Raw genomic sequence first — 17,511 nt, forward strand, 5'->3', positions numbered from 1 at the left:
GCGATTTATTTGTATGGTAAAAAAAAATGTCATTCACCCTTGTTTAATACATCCCTCGCCCCGGCCCATACGTCTTGGCTTTGCAACTTTTCAAATGAGGGGCCATTAGCATCCGGAAGACGCAGCTCGATCATTGGCGGGTGTCAACTGTCAATGACCACATAGCATTGATTTTGACTCAATCCAAAAACCAAAGTCTAAATTTGCATCTTGTCGCCCAAGCAAGAAGGCAATATAAAGCGAGGGAGGGAGGGCTGGCTGCTTGACAATCACCTCAAGAAATTAAGGAGCAAAAAAATGTTGTTGAGTGAGAAGCAAGAAGCTCTGGTGAAGGAGTCATGGGAGCTGCTGAAACAAGATATTCCCCTACACAGTTTTCGCTTGTTTACATCGTGAGTATTTTTTTTTTTTTTTTGACATGATAAACTGTATACTACAACTGCTTCTATTCTACACTAGGAAAAGGGGAATCTAAAGAGATCAAGATGGGTGTCTACGCACCCGCTAGCAAAACATTTTTTGGAAAACCTGAATATTAGAATGCAGGTCAAGAGATTTAATCTCTTGACCTACACTCAAATAGAGTTTTTAAAACTCTTTTAATAACCAACTACTCTATATTGTGAGTATGCGCCACCGATATTTTGCTTTTCATCAACTTTTTTACTGTCTTCAATAACCTGAATATTAGAATGCAGGTCAAGAGATTTAATCTCTTGACCTACACTCAAATAGAGTTTTTAAAACTCTTTTAATAACCAACTACTCTATATTGTGAGTATGCGCCACCGATATTTTGCTTTTCATCAACTTTTTTACTGTCTTCAATATATATATATATATATGTATATATATATATATATATATGGTAGTAGTAAGACTATCATCCTTTTTAGCATCATTGCATAACACTACCTAAATCATTATTTTTATGGTGATGGTAGCTGAATGTTTCTTTGATTCATGAATATTGTTTCTCTTCCTCCCTTGATTATTAGTAGTATTTTTTTTTGGGGGGGCTATGTTGACGGTTTATATTTTATGGGGATATAATATATGGTTAAGGATCCTGGAGAAAGCACCAGGGGCAAAGGACTTGTTCTCATTTCTAAGGGACACGGATGAAATTCCACAGAACAATCCCAAGCTCAGGGCACATGCTGCCAAAGTTTTCAGGCTGGTATGTTGGCGTGCTTCATTTCATGTTTTCATAATTGTAATTCTTGTACACTTTGAGAAATGGCTATATATTTGTGTATATATCAAGCTTTTCTCGTCTCTCTCTCTCCATAGCTATGTATAAACGACTCATGTTCATCAACTTGCGTATATAGTATACACTGCCATAAATAATCTAGAATGGAAGTATCTGCATTGTATTTAATATTAGTTGTTGCAGTTCTACTTGTTAGTCGCCCCATTTGGTCCAAACACTATTAGGTGGCTTCTAAAAGTTGAACATATTAGGTGGCTTCAATCTACCTTGATTCATTCTTTTATACTTCATCATTTTCTAATGCCCAACACTATTCATTTTTATTTAATTTGTCCCTAGACAAATTTTTATCACCAACAACTGTGTCTATTCTCTCCCTAATTATTGACTATACTATTTCTCCAGTTTTTCTTTTGACGGTCATCAACAAAGAATTGCGTAACTGCTGATCCAAATCTGACAAGAAAGAAACCACCAATTACACCCTCACAGTGTAATCTCATGCATCTATCTATCAACATCGAAATTCAAAAGAAAGGCATCAAGCAATGATTAAACGGACATGTCACACATTGATCTACAAAATTTTAAAGCTTGCCAATCTTGAAGAGAGATAAGAAAACCAGAAGAGCAAAACGTACTAATCAAATCACTCATTGGTTTAGTTTAAGAGATCGAGCATAATTAACTAGAAGAAATGGGCGAAGATTTCCATTTCTGAAGCACTTGCAATGGCTGGAAGCTAGCTAGGTCTCAACTTCCTTCCTTCAGATTGTCATTAATGTTCATTACAAGGATGTATTTATCTCCAGCAAGTAGTTTAACGAAATCTGACGAGGTTAATTGTATACGACATTAGACTTGCGAATCAGTGGTGCAGCTGCGTGAGAAGGGCGGAGTGCTGATTGGCGATGCTACTCTCAAGTGGCTGGGATCGGTTCATCTCCAGAATGGAGTCCTTGCGCCCCATTTCGAGGTACTACCTACTAGGCCTAGTTCTGAAGCTGTCTGCAGTCCCATTCTTATACCTCTTCATAAACTTTCAAGAAGTTTACACTAATTAATCTGCATGCTTATGTATAATAAAGTTTTATTCCTTAATTTATTAAAATTTGATTCCTGCATGAGACGTACGTAGATGGTAAAAGAAGCACTGCTGAAAACGATCGAAGAGGGCGTGGGAGAAAAATGGAGCGAGGAAATGGAGAATGCATGGGGAGAGGCCTATGATCACTTGGCAGCAGCGATTATAGGTGAGATGCAAGCAGAGGCTGCTGCTTCATCAAAGCCCGTTCCTTAACATCGATAACGTATAATCTACAAAGGATGTCTTTACTCTTTAGTGAAAGCCTCATCTGTGTGTCGTATATAACTCCCGGGAGAGGCTTCTGGATAGTCCTTAATGCGTTGTAAGAATAAATGATAGTAATAAGAATAGAGCATTTACCAGTGCAACGGATCTTCTGTCCCATACCCTGTGCCGCTCTCTGTCCCACTTTTTATTATATTATTATTTTTCATATATAAACATCACGTTTAAGTTCTTTTTTGTTTCCTTAAAATTTAATAATTATTAATTGAGTAAAATATAAATACAGTAGTTTCAAAAAAGTAATATATAATAGAAAATTAAAAAACATAGCAGAAAATTCATAAAAAATATCATTTTTTATGCATTTTGGTTTTTTGAGTTTGTTAAATTTTGTGTATTACTCAATTAATAGTTATTGGATTTTAAAGAAATAAGAAAGAACTTAAACGTGATGTTTATATAGGAGAAATAACAATATAATAAAAAATGAGACAAAGAGTAGCACAGGGTGTAGAACAGAAGATCCATTGCGATTTACCAGTGATGAATAATAGAAGCAAGAAGTGGTCCAAAATAATCATGGAATGTATCGACTAAATTTTACTACATCATGAAGAAAAAATTGCAGACTGGACCACAGTGTTCCACATCTCATTGTCATGACTGAGTGTTCCACAATCTACATGATACTAATATATTTGTAAAAACCATCCGAAGGAGCCCGGTTGGATTTCTGCACCGACTGAATTGAACTGCTTATTAAAAATGGTTTGAGGTCTGATTAATTCTCTGCGGCTTCAAATCTTCGTTGTCTCATTCTCTTCAACTAGGCAACAAGAAAAAAAAAATCGACATTTAATTTGTTTTTCTCTCCTTCTACCTGTACAAATACAATTGTGGATTGGATATGCATCACACGTCCAGGTAGCTGACCGGTCAGCTTTGCCCCATGAGAAAATTAACTGAGGATTATTTAAGTTTTCTGTATAATGGATTTACATTTTTATTTTTTTAGTATGAAGTCAATCAGAAGAGGATGAGTTCAATCCAGTAGGCCATCTCCTTTATGAAATGGTACGTGTCTTGGCCGGAAAATTGAGTCAAGATATTAATGTATTTTATTATGCTACTATATTATATCGTCCAACATTTCGTTGTATATATGACAAGTGCACTGGGATCCCATTAAAATTAAGCTCTTGCATCTGCAGAAGAGACATACGTGTCGTGTGATGCATTCAGACTATCAATCACCACAAGGCTATTAGGTGTTTGACAGCAACCCATTCTTGGGAATTGAAATTTACTTTAGTCGACAAGATCAATTTCAACGGTGTACGTGATGTGATCATCCTATAATACAAAAATTGGTGTGTGGACTCCTTGTGGGTTGAAAAAGCAATCGAGCTACTCAACATTGGAATCGAATTCGACTCGATAAGGGTTTATTCGAATTTGATCTGTCAATTAATTATGCCATAATTAAACAATATTTTGTGTTTAGTAAACTTTTAAATTTAATTTGAATTTGAATTGATTGATATAAAATTAGAATTTACAAGTAAAAAATTTGAGCTACTTGATATTTAATTTCGACTCTGTGAATAAACATATCAAATCTGAATAAAAAAAAAAACTAAGTTTGAACACGATTTTAAACTTGTTAAAATAATCAAATAAATTTTAAGCATTAAAATATTCGATTTAATTGTGCTCATTATCACTCCTATGACTCCGTGCTTTGATCCGCTTTGTCTGTTGGGCTTGGCCCTAAACTTCATATAAATGTACGTCGAAACCCAAATGATTAATGCTTTGTGTTTTAGTTGTTACTTTCAAATCTGGGCTTCTACAAGCACGCTGATTACACAATGGAGATAGCCTTAAGGAAAAGTTGAAATTTCTAATATTGTCTGAACATGGGCCAATGGTCTCCCAGAGTTTCGGCTATTTATTTATTAACCTTTTTTTTTTTTTTTTTTGTCTTTGTTCTAAAGAATTGACTTCTTCTGTAATTAAAAAAGCAACTGATCTCTTGAGTAGCCCTATCTAAAAAGGGAAACAGGATACTACGTGATAATAGGGAGTGTGTTTGCATTGAAGATTATTTGGAATAATTTTTTTGAAAAAATGTTATAGTTATATTTTATATGATGTGAGATAAAAATGTAACTGATTTAATAAAAAATAATTAAAAATATATTTATAATGCAATCAAATAATTATAAGAACCTATCCAAGCACACCAAAGTAATGATTTCCAAGCTTGCTTTAACTTTTAGCTAACAAAACTAAGTACACTGTGTACGCATATGTAACCAAAAAAAAGGGAAAAATATAGTAGAGTAATTCTTATGCACATTGACATTGTATATACTGTCACGATTAGATACAAGATACATATGCAAAATTTAATTTTTAAATTCGAATTTAAGTTATGTGTCATACATCCAAAGATGAAAATATATACACTGTCAGCGTATAGAGGATTAATTCAATATATTATGGATAGTTTTGGCAGCAATGATTTGTGAACAACCTTCTTGTGTCTTCACTTTCTGCATTTATTTCGTCTTCATTTTTTAATACAATTTGCGAAATCACCCGGACAAAGATCGAAAAACGACGGCTGGATCTTTTGCAGGTGTGTACCACATATGATCTGGCCAACAAATGATGCCAACATCAAGCTTCCGGAAACCATCCAAAAGTCTCTTGCCCATTGCACCTCGTATATCCGTGTGAATATGATACCTTATCTCTCAAAACCCAATATAAAGCGAGGGAGCGGCTATTATACAATCTGCTCAAAAAAGTTCAGGGAGAGGAGCAAAAATGGCGTTGACTGAGAAGCAAGAAGCTCTGGTGAAGGAGTCCTGGGAGCTGCTGAAACAAGATATTCCTCGACATGGTTTTCGCTTATTTGCATTGTAAGTGTGCACCAAGAGTTTTCGTCCAATTTCTGGTGTGCATTCTTTTAATTTTTTTTTTTTTTTTTTTGATAACAAGAAAGTAGTGGGATTTAAGAAGCGGGAAAGGAAATGAAAGGCATTTGAATTTAAAATTTCTAATTCTTGACCTCTCAACTAGTATAACTAATGGATCAAAATCTCCTCGTCGAATTTCTAGTTTGCATTATTGTAACTTTGTTTGAGTGTATGTGTATGTACCTAATGCAGAAGATGTTGCTTGTACCCGGTAAGAAAATGGTTTAACAAGTTGATGTTCTTCCATATATAATACTACCTAAACCACTATTTTAGGATCATCATAGCTGGATATTAATTTCTCTGATTCATCAATATAGTTTCTCTTCCTCCCTTGCTTAATTTCTTTTTTTTTTTTTTTGGGTTACGGGCTATATGATCAAGGATCCTCGAGATCGCACCAGGGGCGAAGGACTTGTTCTCATTTCTAAGGGACACAGATGAAATTCCAGAGAACAATCCCAAGCTCAAGGCACACGCTGCCAGAGTTTTCAAGCTGGTATGTTGGCTTAATTCAATTTATGCTTTCATTTTCGTAATTAATTTTTGCCCACCAGCCGAAATGGCTGAATCGGTTCAAAATTCAAATGACAAACTATTTATCGAAAGAGACTTTCACTACCTCGTTATGTGTGGATATACTACATATAATTCCCCTGTTCCTTCTGATGGGTAATAACCAAAAATGATTGAACGGTTGATTGAAGCTGACTAGAATCCACCAACCACACTCTCATAATTTAATTTCAGGCATCTATCTATTGATTTGGAAATTCGAAAGAGAAGCATCGAGCAATGATTAACACGGACACGTACAAGTTTAACGGGTTATCATTCTTGGAGAGATTAGAAAAGCAGGAGAAATAGGTAGTAAACTATACCGTCTATAGTTTAGTCTACAAGTGCAGAACAAAAGTTAAAGATAAACATTTCAATTGAAGACCGCTTGCAAATTGATCATGCATATATTGCTGTAAATGTCCATTACAGTAATGATTATCTATCTCTATCAGTTAGTCAACTAGAAATATGACAAGGTTGTATACAACATTAGACTTGCGAATCAGCAGTGCAGCTGCGCGAGAAGGGTGAAGTGGTGGTTGCCGACACTACTCTCAAGTGGTTGGGATCTGTTCACCTCCGGAAAGGAGTTCTTCAACCCCATTTTGAGGTAATGGTTCTAAAGCTGGCTGTACTATTTTAATCTCCAGAACTGCAAGAAGTGTCCAGCATTAACATTAGTATGTGCGTGATTATGACATTCCAACCTTAAGTCATAAATAAGTAAAAGTCTTCAATTTATTCAAATTTCATCACGAAGCAATTGATGAAGAGATTTAAAGTGTGAAGTTTACGCGAGACATAGGTCGTGAAAGAAGCATTGCTGAAAACGATCGGAGAGGGCGTGGGAGAAAAATGGAGCGAGGAAATGAAGAATGCATGGGGAGAAGCCTATGATCACTTGGCAGCAGCAATTATGGGTGAGATGCAGGTTGAGGCTGCTGCTTCATCAAAGCCCATTGCATAACTGCCAAAGCAAAATCTACTGCAAGAATCTGTGTGAAGCTTCATCTGTGTAGGCGAGGCTTCTGTGACAGTGCTCATTGCTCAATCAACGCATGCATGCGTTATTGTAAAAATTGGCATGTCGATTTAATATATATATATATATATATATATGTATGTATGTATATATCAAAATGGAAAGACTACTGGTAGAGGTTTGGCCATTATATACATTAGGGAACAAGGTACAGTCTACATTTGTTCGATTCTTAAAATTTGTACGAAGGTGAAACAAATAAAACTAACATAATTTTTATGCCACTGCAAAAGAAAGAAATAAAAAGCACTACAACAAGGAAAATTTCCAAAATCAACTCCATTTATTTGAACTTGTTTTTCGTAAACCTGTTTTTACATAATTTAGAAAACATGTTTTACTGTCACGCTTTAACGCACAGATAATTAATTGGTGACATCGACAGGATGTTGCATCGCAAGGTCTTCCAGCTAAGTCATTTCTTCTTCTTCTTCTTTTTTTTTAATTATACCAGCGTGTCACATCAAAATTTAAAAATTCATACAATCAAAATTCACCGACACAATATCGGCCCTGTTTGGAAGCTTGGTTTTTTACCAAGTTTGTATAAAACTAGTTTTTTAACAACTTTTGCTACAGGAACCCCAAAAAACTTATCAAAATTTTTAACCTACACACTTAAAATATCCAAAACACAAAAAAAAAAAAAAAATCCCCTTCCCCTTTTCTTCTTCTTCCTCCCCCACCACCACCTCCATTGCCGGCTCCATCACCAATTTTCGGTGCCGGTTTTTTTTTTCCCCTTTTTTTTCCCTCTCCCCCTCTTCCTCCCCTGCCATCATCGTCTCTTGTCTTTTTTTTTTTTCTCTCTACGTCCGGCGCAGAGGGGGGTGGCGCAGAGAGGGGCAGCGAGGGGGCAAAAGGGGAAGGGAGAAGGGGCAGAGAGGGACGGCGGGAAGAGGGGGAAGGCGGGGGAGAGAGAGGTGGCGGGGGGAGGGGGAAGGGGCAGAGGGGGGCTGCGGGGGGGAAGGCAGGGGAGAGAGAGGCGGCCGGGGAAGGGGGAAGAGGCAGGGAAGGGGACAGCGGGAGAGAGAGGGAAGGTGGGAGGAGGGGGAAGGGGCAAAGGGGGGCGGCGGGAGAGAGAGCGAAGGCGGGGCAGAGGGGGGTGGCGGGGGGAGGGGGAAGGCAGGGCAGAGGGGGGCGGCGGGAGGTGGAGTTGCAGCTGGGGGTAGAGGAGGTAACGGGGAAGAAGAAGAAGAAGAAGAAGAAAAAAAAAAAAGAGAAAAAAAAAGAAAAAAGGAAAGAAAGAAAAAGAAAAAGAAAGGGAAAGAAAAAAAAAAGTTTTTCACCTTACAAAAACTTCTACAAAATTTTTCACCTTACAAAAATTTCTACAAAATTTTTTTAAAAACTTCTACAGTGCACTACAGTAAAGTTTTAGACAAACTCCAAAAAAACTCAGGGCTTGTTTGGAAGCTAGTTTTTTGCCTAAGTTTTTTACCTACTAGTTTTTTAACAACTTTTGCTACAGGAACCTTAAAAAACTTCTCAAAGTTTTTTATCTACACACTTAAAATATCCAAAACATAAAAAAAAAAAAAAATCCCTTCTCCTTCTTTCTTCTTCCTCCCCACCGAACCCACCACCTGCATTTGAGCAACCTCTCAACAGCCTCTCTATAAACTCCATCGCCTCTGAACGCCCCCATCGCCAATCCCACATCCCCGCTTTGCTCCTCCGTCTCACTCCCTCCTTCGCGACCACCACATCCACTAGCATTTATGGGCCTCACAACAACCAACGTCGCCCCTTCCAATTTCACCCCATTTGATAGCTCCATCCGCGCCTCGTGCTTTATCCTCATCCTAATTGCAGGCACAGTCGTCCGGGGGGAGAGGAGTGGCGGGGGCAGAGGGGGAAGGGGCTGAGGGGGTGGCGGGGGAGAAGAGTTGCAGGGTAGAGGGGGAAGGGGCTGAGGGAGTGGAGGAGAGAGGGGAGGAAAGGGATGGTGTGCATAGGGAGGTGGCGGGGGAGGGAGTATGAGGGGTGGCGGTCCAAGGGGGTGGCGGGCAGAGGGGGGAGGAACGGGGAAGGGAGTGGGAGGGGGGTGGTGGAGGAGAGGGGAGGAAAGGGGTGGCGGGGGAGGGAGAGGGAGGGGGGGAGAGGAGAAAAGAAAAAAAAAAAAAAAAGAGAGGTGGTGCTAGCAGAGGAGCGGAGGTGGGAGGCAGAGGTAACGGGTAAGGGGAAGAAGAAAAAGAAGAAGAAGAAGAAGAAGAAGAAAAATGAAAGAAAGAAAAAGAAAAAGAAAGAGAAAGAGAAAAAGAAAGAAAAAGAAAAAAAGAAAAGGAACAAAAAATTCACCCTACCAAAACTTCTACAAAATTTTTCACATTACAAAAACTTCTATAAAAAAATTTTTTACCTTACAAAAACTTCTACAAAAATTTTTTAAAAACTTCTACAGTGCACTACAGTAAAGTTTTAGACAAACTCCCAAAAAACTCAGGTTCCAAACAGGCCCTCAGATTCCAAACAGGCCTATCATTTGCGTAATGGACATGTTTGATTAATTGGCTCGGAACGTAGGCTGCAGTACCTTTTTGCCATGTGGCCGAAGGCCACTGACTGCTCGAGAGAGATCGGGCCCACCAGGATGAACAGTCTATTGGGTAGAGTAGCGAACAGTGCCCGGAGGCATTGTTGAAATTTGAATTTAAATTGAAATTCGCCAGGTGCCAAATTGTGGCCAAGCCAAGAAATGAATTGACACCTACAATGGTAAGCTCGATCAGTCTTGAGCATTAGTCTAAAAGAACTTTATGTGGTCATTTTGTTAACGAAAAAAGAAGATAAATTTCAGATGATAAGAAATAAAACAAATATGAAACGCAAAAGTTTCGGGGTTTGGATTAGCCACTACAATCAAAGATGCATAGGCGGTCAAACTTTTCAACAAGTTTTGTCACCCACTTCTATTAACTAAATAGGGTCCGTTGAGTAAGCATAATTGACAAAAAAAAAAAAAAAAATTATTCAACTTACATCATAAACATAATTTTCAAACACCTTTTTAGCTCATATATATTACATTACAAAAATATTACAATGTTATTCGAAACAATTTTTTCAAATAATCTCCTATCCAATCTACCATCATTTTCATCGACATCTCGTCGCTTTATTATTATCCAATCATGTATCGTTATAAGTTACTTAAAAGTGATTAAAACTAGTCCTTCAGTGCGTGCAATAGGACTGATTGGAGAAAGAGAAGCATAAGATGCAAGTCAGGAGTTATCCAGCTAGTACCTTAATTATATTAACGAATCCCTCAAACTAATGTGTGACAAACAAATTCCATTCATGAATTTAACAAATCTTTCCTTTTATGAGTAACTCCTCAATCTAAATTCACAGACTCTTCCTTGAACCGCTTTTATGTGTAACTCCTCAATCTAAATTCACAGACTCTTCCTTGAACCGCCTTAATTAAAGATTCAAGAGTGTCTCTTTTACAACTCATGGATTCCCTTTCTTCAATATCTAAAAGAATTATGGACCTCTGTTAAACTCTTCGCTTCTTGACATAGCCCTCGTGACCCCTGCCAGACTTTTGGTACCTTTTAGTCCAACGCTAAAAAACATGGAACAATTTATTGGTCCATCACTGCCAAAAAAAGCTACTTGCCAAAGAGTAGTTTAAGCTCATAACAAAAAGTTCTAATTTCTTAGACTGATTAAACTGATGAAGGTGGCTTTTTGGGCTAATTTCTTAGAATATTTGTATTAAAAAAAAAACCAACCGTTAAATACACCTCTGACATGAGATATTTCTCATTCTATAGCTGTCGTGCTGACTCAGCACGACAGCATAATTAAAAATACCCCTGCAATCTCACTGCAGACGTCTGCAAAAATTTCAGTGGGGCAACCGTTGTCAGACGCAGACATGCTGACTGGGCACGTCTACGGCCGACACAAATCATTACTTTCAAATGTCAAATGCAGACATGCTGATTCGGCACGTCTGCAGCCGACACAAATCAGTGGCAGTCTGTTTGTGTCAGACGCAGACATGCCCAGTCCGCACGTCTGCGTCTGACATTTGAAAAAAAAAGTTGATGCATTGCCATTTAGAACGTCACATAAGCTGGGGGATGGAAATGACCTTCATCGTTAAAAATGGAAAGCATCCGTAGGAAAAATTGCTGCCTCCACCTCCCGACATGCCACTTTGCTAATGTTGCTTAGACAAAATATTACAAGTCTTGGAATACTATGGTTTGCAGCGGCTCTAAAGTCAGCTTGTCAGTGAGACACAAAAATAATGTAAACTATGAATGACACAAAGAATCCGGTTTCCAACTACGGTTTCTTTCTTTAGTATTTGCAAGTAATCTTAAGTAGATGGTGTGACTTCAGTCTCGTGAATAATAGTTTTTGGCACCTTCAAGAATGATACAAAAAAAAAAAAAGAAATAAATCCATGCATCAAATGCAGGATGTAATATGTTACTAAAGAAAAAAAAAATGCTTAATACGTTATTTTAGTTCCTTTTTTTTTTGTTTATGTTTGATTACATTTTGAATGAAATCAAGTTTACACTTTATTGTGTAATTCATTGTGTTTCAATTACGGTGGTAATTATTAATACAAAAGAACCTTCAGTTATCTTTAGTTATATTTGTATAATGATGACAATAAGTATAAAACAAAAAACTTCCTAACTAAAACTCTTTATCCACCCAGAGTTGGTAAAAAATATATTAATACTATTGAAATAGATTGATACTGACGAATACAAAGAAAATATGAATCAAAATCAAAGAAAACAAAAACTACAAATCAACATAAACGAAAAAAAAATTACAAATAGGATTAAAAGAAAAGAATGAAAAGGATAAACCCACCTGCATCTTTGCTGATGAAGTTGCAATTACGAAGATGAACAGCCAATTAGGAATAATTAAGGTGGAATTTTTTTGTCCCATTATTAACAAAAGTGAACACTCAAAAAATTAATACTATTGGCTGCTCTGACGCTCAATGTCTCCGTATATTGTTCTCCTTTAACACTTTTTTTGTATAAAAAGCATAGTATTACGTTTTTACTATAACAAAAATATGAGTATTCAATTATTTTGGTTAAATATTATAGATCAATATTTGATTCGTCAAAGTTTGAGTTATAAATTATTTACAATAGTTCAAAAAATGTTTTAAAATTATATTAGATCCATAGTTTCAATGTAAATAATATTTTCAAAAACCACTTTAAAGAAAAAATTATAAAGTTAACGTGTTAACAATCAATATTTTACAAAATACCTTATTGAAATGGACATATAAAATTTTGAGAGAATATAATCATGTGCAAAGCACTTGAGGTATTACTAATATAGCAAATCTAAAAATAAATTGATGTAAAAAATCAATGAATATAATAATAACATTGCAACATCAAAACATATTCCATCCATCTTGATTATTAGTAGTACAACCCAATAAATCTGTGCACGTGTTTTACTTGTTAGACGTGATGAAAGAATACAAGACCAAATAGAAACTTAGATCTGATGTAAAAGATGTAATAAATTCCAGTCCAAAATCATTAGCACTATCTAAAATCACTATTTTAGGCTCGTGATAGCTGAATATTGTGTCTCTTTCTTCCTTGAATAATTTCTTTTCTCTTGCCAATTTCACGGTTAATATCTTGTTGCTACATGGTTAAGGATCCTGGAGAAAGCACCAGAGGCAAAGAACTTGTTCTCATATCTAAGGGACACCGATGATCCACAGAACAATCCCAAGATCTGGGCACATGCTGCCAAGGTTTTCAAGATGGTGTGTTGGCTCAATTCATTTTCTGTTGTCATTTTCGTAAATTTTGCCCGACTTTGCGAAATGGCTAAATGGATATTACCATAAGCAACAATAATAAATTTATGTTGTCATTTCTTGTCTTCCACCATCCCTATAAACAACGAGTGTTCAATTGTTCATCAACCTGGCGTATGCTACTACCACAACAGGAAAGGTTGTTTTTAAACTGAAAAAAATAAACATTGGGTCGTGTCTATCTTCCATGATTTGTTGGTATTCCATTTTTATGCTTCATCAATTTTAAAAGCACCATAACTTTTAAGACTTTTGGCTCTGAATCTTCTTCTTTGTTTACTAGTATTTTTTTTTTCTCTGAAGAGCTATACCCTTGAACAATTTTTTTCATTATCTCGTTGATGATGGTTTCCACTTTTTCCTCTACAAGTATGATGGACTATATGGGTGCATAATGCACTTATATGATCCGATGGTGATTCAGTTCCCGTCGATTTTCCGTGGTTCTGTTGGGTTATCCCCTAGAGTAGGTTAAAGTAGGAGTAGATAGAGGACGACAATTGATTAAAAAAAAAAAGTATGATGGACCATATTGTTTATTCTCCTATTGTGAACTGTTGATCCAAATCTGACAAAGACCACCAATTACACTCATAATTATATTTCAGGCATCTCTATCTGTCGATATTAAAATTCAAAAGAGAAGCATTCAGCAATGATTAACATGGGCATGTACAAATTTAACGGGTTGTCATTCTTGGGGAGATTAGGAAACCAGTAAAGCAATACGAGTAATTATTGTTTATGGTTTAGTTTACATGTGGATACCAAAATTAATTGGTGAAGATATTCCACGTACTTGAAAGCACTTGCAGTGCTTGGAAGCTAGATCTCAAGATCCTGCAAATTGTTATGGATATATATTTAAGTAGAAATCTGACAAGGTTGTATTGTACACGAGATCAGACTTGCGAATCAGTAGTGCAGCTGCGTGAGAAGGGCAAAGTGGTGTTTGCCGATACTACTGTCAAGTGGTTGGGATCTGTTCATCTCCAAAAGGGAGTTCTTAAATTCCATTTTGAGGTACCACTAGTTCTAAAGCTCTGTCCTAATGCTAATAGTGGTGTCTCTTGAATTTTGATGGAGTGTAACTGATAGATATATTAATTATATGCTAATGTGGAAATACAAAATCCATTCTTGATCATAATTTAACAAGCAAACATGTAGGAATCACTTCATTCAAAGTTTTTATTACGAAGCAATTAATAAAGAAAGTAATAAATTTGTCAATTTTACGTGAGACATAGGTTGTGAAAGAAGCATTCCTGGAAACAATCCAAGAGGGCGTGGGAGAAAACTGGAGCGAGGAATTGAAGAATGCTTGGGGAGAAGCCTACGATCACTTGGCAGCAGCAAGTCAAGGTGAGATGGAGGCAGAGGTTCGTTAACGTCCAGATGTAAAATCTATGCAATGACCAGAAATGTTTGTGCCGGCGCGTGGTATCTTTTTTTTTTTTTTTTTTTGAAACGATATTTGATTTTATTGATGTCAAAAGCTGTATAATTGCGAGCCAGGGTTTGAGTTGAAAATAAAGTCAGTGAACTTGACACTAACGAAGTAAGATTTCCTCGTCTAGCGTAATACCTAAGGCAAAAGAGTTAATCTTAGAGATTATATGATTCTTATCACTTCTAACTAAACAAAAGGAGCACATTTGAAACACCACTCTTAATTGAAGAATATCTTCCATCAAAATCTGTTGTTGGCAAGAGTGTGGTATCTGTTTAGTTAAAATTATTGCATGAAGTAAATTTGTATTTGTTGATTTGAGTTGCAAATTTTGATTGTTTTATAAGCAAATTATGCATTTTTTCTGGGTTTATTTTTTATTGTTTAAATAAAATTTTTGGATATTTTAAAAAAAATATTATGGTTGTTATCTAATTGTAATTTTTTTACCATCTTTTTCTTATGAGAGTTACTATTTTAGTTTTTCTTTCATGCTTTTTGTTAATTTCGTCCTGAGCCTTTGTGTTTTTTCTGGAGCAAATAGTTGTATGTCAGTATGGCCATTATCTTTTTGCTATTTTTGCTTGCGAAATGTTGGCAAAAGACAAATTTGAATTGCTCTTTGGAAACTTCGTTTTTGAGTGAAGAAATAGCTCAAGGACAGGATTTAAATCTTCCAACGCAAACCAAAGGAAGTTTACAAAGAAAAAAGTAATAGACATGTCCAAAAAGGCACCAAATAGCTGATCAACAAAACAATATAACAGGAAAAACTTAAGACAGTGACTTAAAGCTTAGAGATAAGTAAAAATAAGATAAAAAAAAAAAAAAAGAAGAAGCAACAGGCAAGAAACCAAACAGCAACAAAGATTGAATGTAATGTACACACTATGTATAATATATAGTGATGTACATACTAAAGATGCATAAAGAAAACAAAAGAAAGGCGGGAAGAAAAAGTGGAAAACCTGAAGAAGCAGGTTGAAGTTAAAAAACCAATGCAGATGAAGAGAAAAGAGCAAATGTCTTCTGGCGCTCTTTTTTCCCCCAGTAAAACTGAAACCAAATACTCCCTCCGTCCCACTTTGATAGTTCTGTTTTCCTTTTTCGTCTGTCTCAAATTGCAGTCCACTTTTCAATTGAAAAATGTAGTCGTATTTTAATTTTTCTAAAATACCCTTATTCAATATAAGTTGTTGCTACTATAAACTTACCTCATTTAATGAGAGTTGATTCTTTTTTAACCATCAATTCAAGTTCCCATAATGTTGTACCATATTTAATATGGGGGTATTTTAGAAAAATAGCAATCTAAATTTATTTTTTCAACAAAGCTAACTACTTTTTTTTTAAACTGTGTGAAAAAAGAAACAGGACTATTAAAGTGGGACGGAAGGAGTATTAGGGTTGAGTGATAAGCAAATCCCTAATTGGTCCGTGGAACTTGAACCTGGAGATTGGGCTTTTCCTTTGCCAATGGGATGGGAGTTGCCGAATGGCAGTATTGGGTAGATTTAAGCTCAAGCCGGGGTCCACGCCAACGACTGATTGCCCAATCTAGCACTACCGACATACATTACGAAATAAAATATAGCCAACGACTGATTGCGCGCAGAACTTGACTGATTGCGCGCAGAACTTGACTGCAAATTTATGCACAGAATCATGACTAAACTAGGGCTTGTTCTCGGTTGTTTTAAATTTTACAAAATCTGATTATAGAGAATAATCAGAATTAGCAAAAAATACTCTTTAAATGATTATAGTTTTTAGCTTTTTATTGATTTAAAAAATCGATAATCAAAATGCAAAAAAATTAAGAACATCATAAAAATTGATTATCTAAAATCAGTATCTGTCATCAACCGAGGAGAAGCCCTTATTCAATTAGTTGGTGACGTAGATAGTACTCATATTAATTGGCAGTTTGCAAGGTCTTCCAGCTAAGTTATTGCGATCCTATAGTCATATAATTTTTTTTTAAAAAAAAAAAATTGCTGCAATGAAAATTCACCAGCATATGTGATGATATATATCTTTGTGAAAGCTCCAATGGCCACCAAGCCAAGGAACTTAGGGCTGCAAACGAACCGAGCGGTTTGGCTCGCGAGGGCCTCGAGTCAAGTTCGAGGTCGAACTCGAGTTCAAAATATTAAGCTCGTTAGGCTCGCGAGCTCGAGTATGTATATATATATATATATATATATATTATTTTAATAGTAAAATTACATATATTCTTAATATTTTATTATTTATTAAGAAAAAAGTATTATTTTATTTATTTTTTAAAAAATAAAATAATTATTTTTTATTTTTTCGAGCTCGAGCTCGAGTTTGGCTCAAATCGAGTCAAGTTCGAGCTCGAGTTTTAAATTGTTAGCTCGTCAAATTCGAGTTCAATAAAAATAAGTCAAGACTCGACTCGATTAGGTCAAAACTCGACTCGACTCATTTGCAGCCCTACAAGCAACGAAAGATATTAATTGAAGTGGGGAATGGGAGTGGACGCGGAATGGTAAACAGACTTAATCTTGGACGCTCATCCAAAAGAACTTCAGGGGGTCGTTTTGTAAACCACAAGAGCAAATAAACACTCCAATTTTCAACTGATAATAAGATACAAAGCAAATTTGAAGCGGGGGTTGGATTAGCCACTACAGCCGAAGGCGCCTACACGGTGAAATTGATTTGTACCTTAGATCTGCACGGTGAAATTATGATTTGTTTTCTGAAACTCTGCATAGTATATATTGGTTTTTTCTTTTTTAGCTTTCATACTCGAGAGAATGATATTGACAAAATACGGACGAAACTTATTTATGTACCTTGGATTGGCGCAGCAACTACCGTGAAATGGCGAGCCAGCAGCCAAGGAGTAGGACCAAGCAAGGTGGTCGCGCGACTGGACTACCAAACATTCAGATTATTATCAATAAATAAAGTCCGTATTGTCTCTAGTTGGATTCAACTTTAAGACTTTGAATCTTCAAACTGTCCAAGGCTGAATTACACATGCATGGGAAATTCAGACTTCAGAGTTTCAGTGCGGACGGATTCAGTAAATAAATTTCCGTATATATATGGCCACCACCAAAAAA

The 17,511-nt window shown here is 36.2% G+C and overlaps 2 protein-coding genes across 3 annotated transcripts; both read left to right on the plus strand.

Annotated features, from left to right (window-relative positions):
• The first annotated feature begins 233 nt into the window (after nucleotides 1-233).
• LOC113721768 (anaerobic nitrite reductase HB2-like) lies at nucleotides 234-2,671 on the plus strand. Its single transcript, XM_027245573.2, has 4 exons — nucleotides 234-392; nucleotides 1,066-1,180; nucleotides 2,076-2,192; nucleotides 2,355-2,671. The coding sequence occupies exons 1-4, from the start codon at nucleotides 298-300 to the stop codon at nucleotides 2,514-2,516; spliced, it is 489 nt and encodes a 162-aa protein (XP_027101374.1). The 5' UTR covers nucleotides 234-297; the 3' UTR covers nucleotides 2,517-2,671.
• A 2,617-nt stretch (nucleotides 2,672-5,288) lies between these two features.
• Nucleotides 5,289-7,057, plus strand: LOC113725743 (anaerobic nitrite reductase HB2-like). Of its 2 annotated transcripts, none has more exons than XM_072074143.1 (4): nucleotides 5,289-5,458; nucleotides 5,900-6,014; nucleotides 6,570-6,686; nucleotides 6,866-7,057. In XM_072074143.1, exons 1-4 carry the CDS (start codon nucleotides 5,364-5,366, stop codon nucleotides 6,971-6,973), a joined length of 435 nt encoding a protein of 144 aa, XP_071930244.1. In that variant the 5' UTR covers nucleotides 5,289-5,363; the 3' UTR covers nucleotides 6,974-7,057. The 2 variants fall into 2 exon arrangements, with proteins under 2 accessions (XP_071930244.1, XP_027104886.1); XM_027249085.2 differs by having other exon boundaries at nucleotides 5,303-5,458; nucleotides 6,882-7,057.
• The last annotated feature ends 10,454 nt before the right edge of the window (nucleotides 7,058-17,511 follow it).

Source organism: Coffea arabica, chromosome 2c (assembly GCF_036785885.1).
Source record: "Coffea arabica cultivar ET-39 chromosome 2c, Coffea Arabica ET-39 HiFi, whole genome shotgun sequence".
NCBI classification, from domain to species: Eukaryota; Viridiplantae; Streptophyta; class Magnoliopsida; order Gentianales; family Rubiaceae; genus Coffea; species Coffea arabica.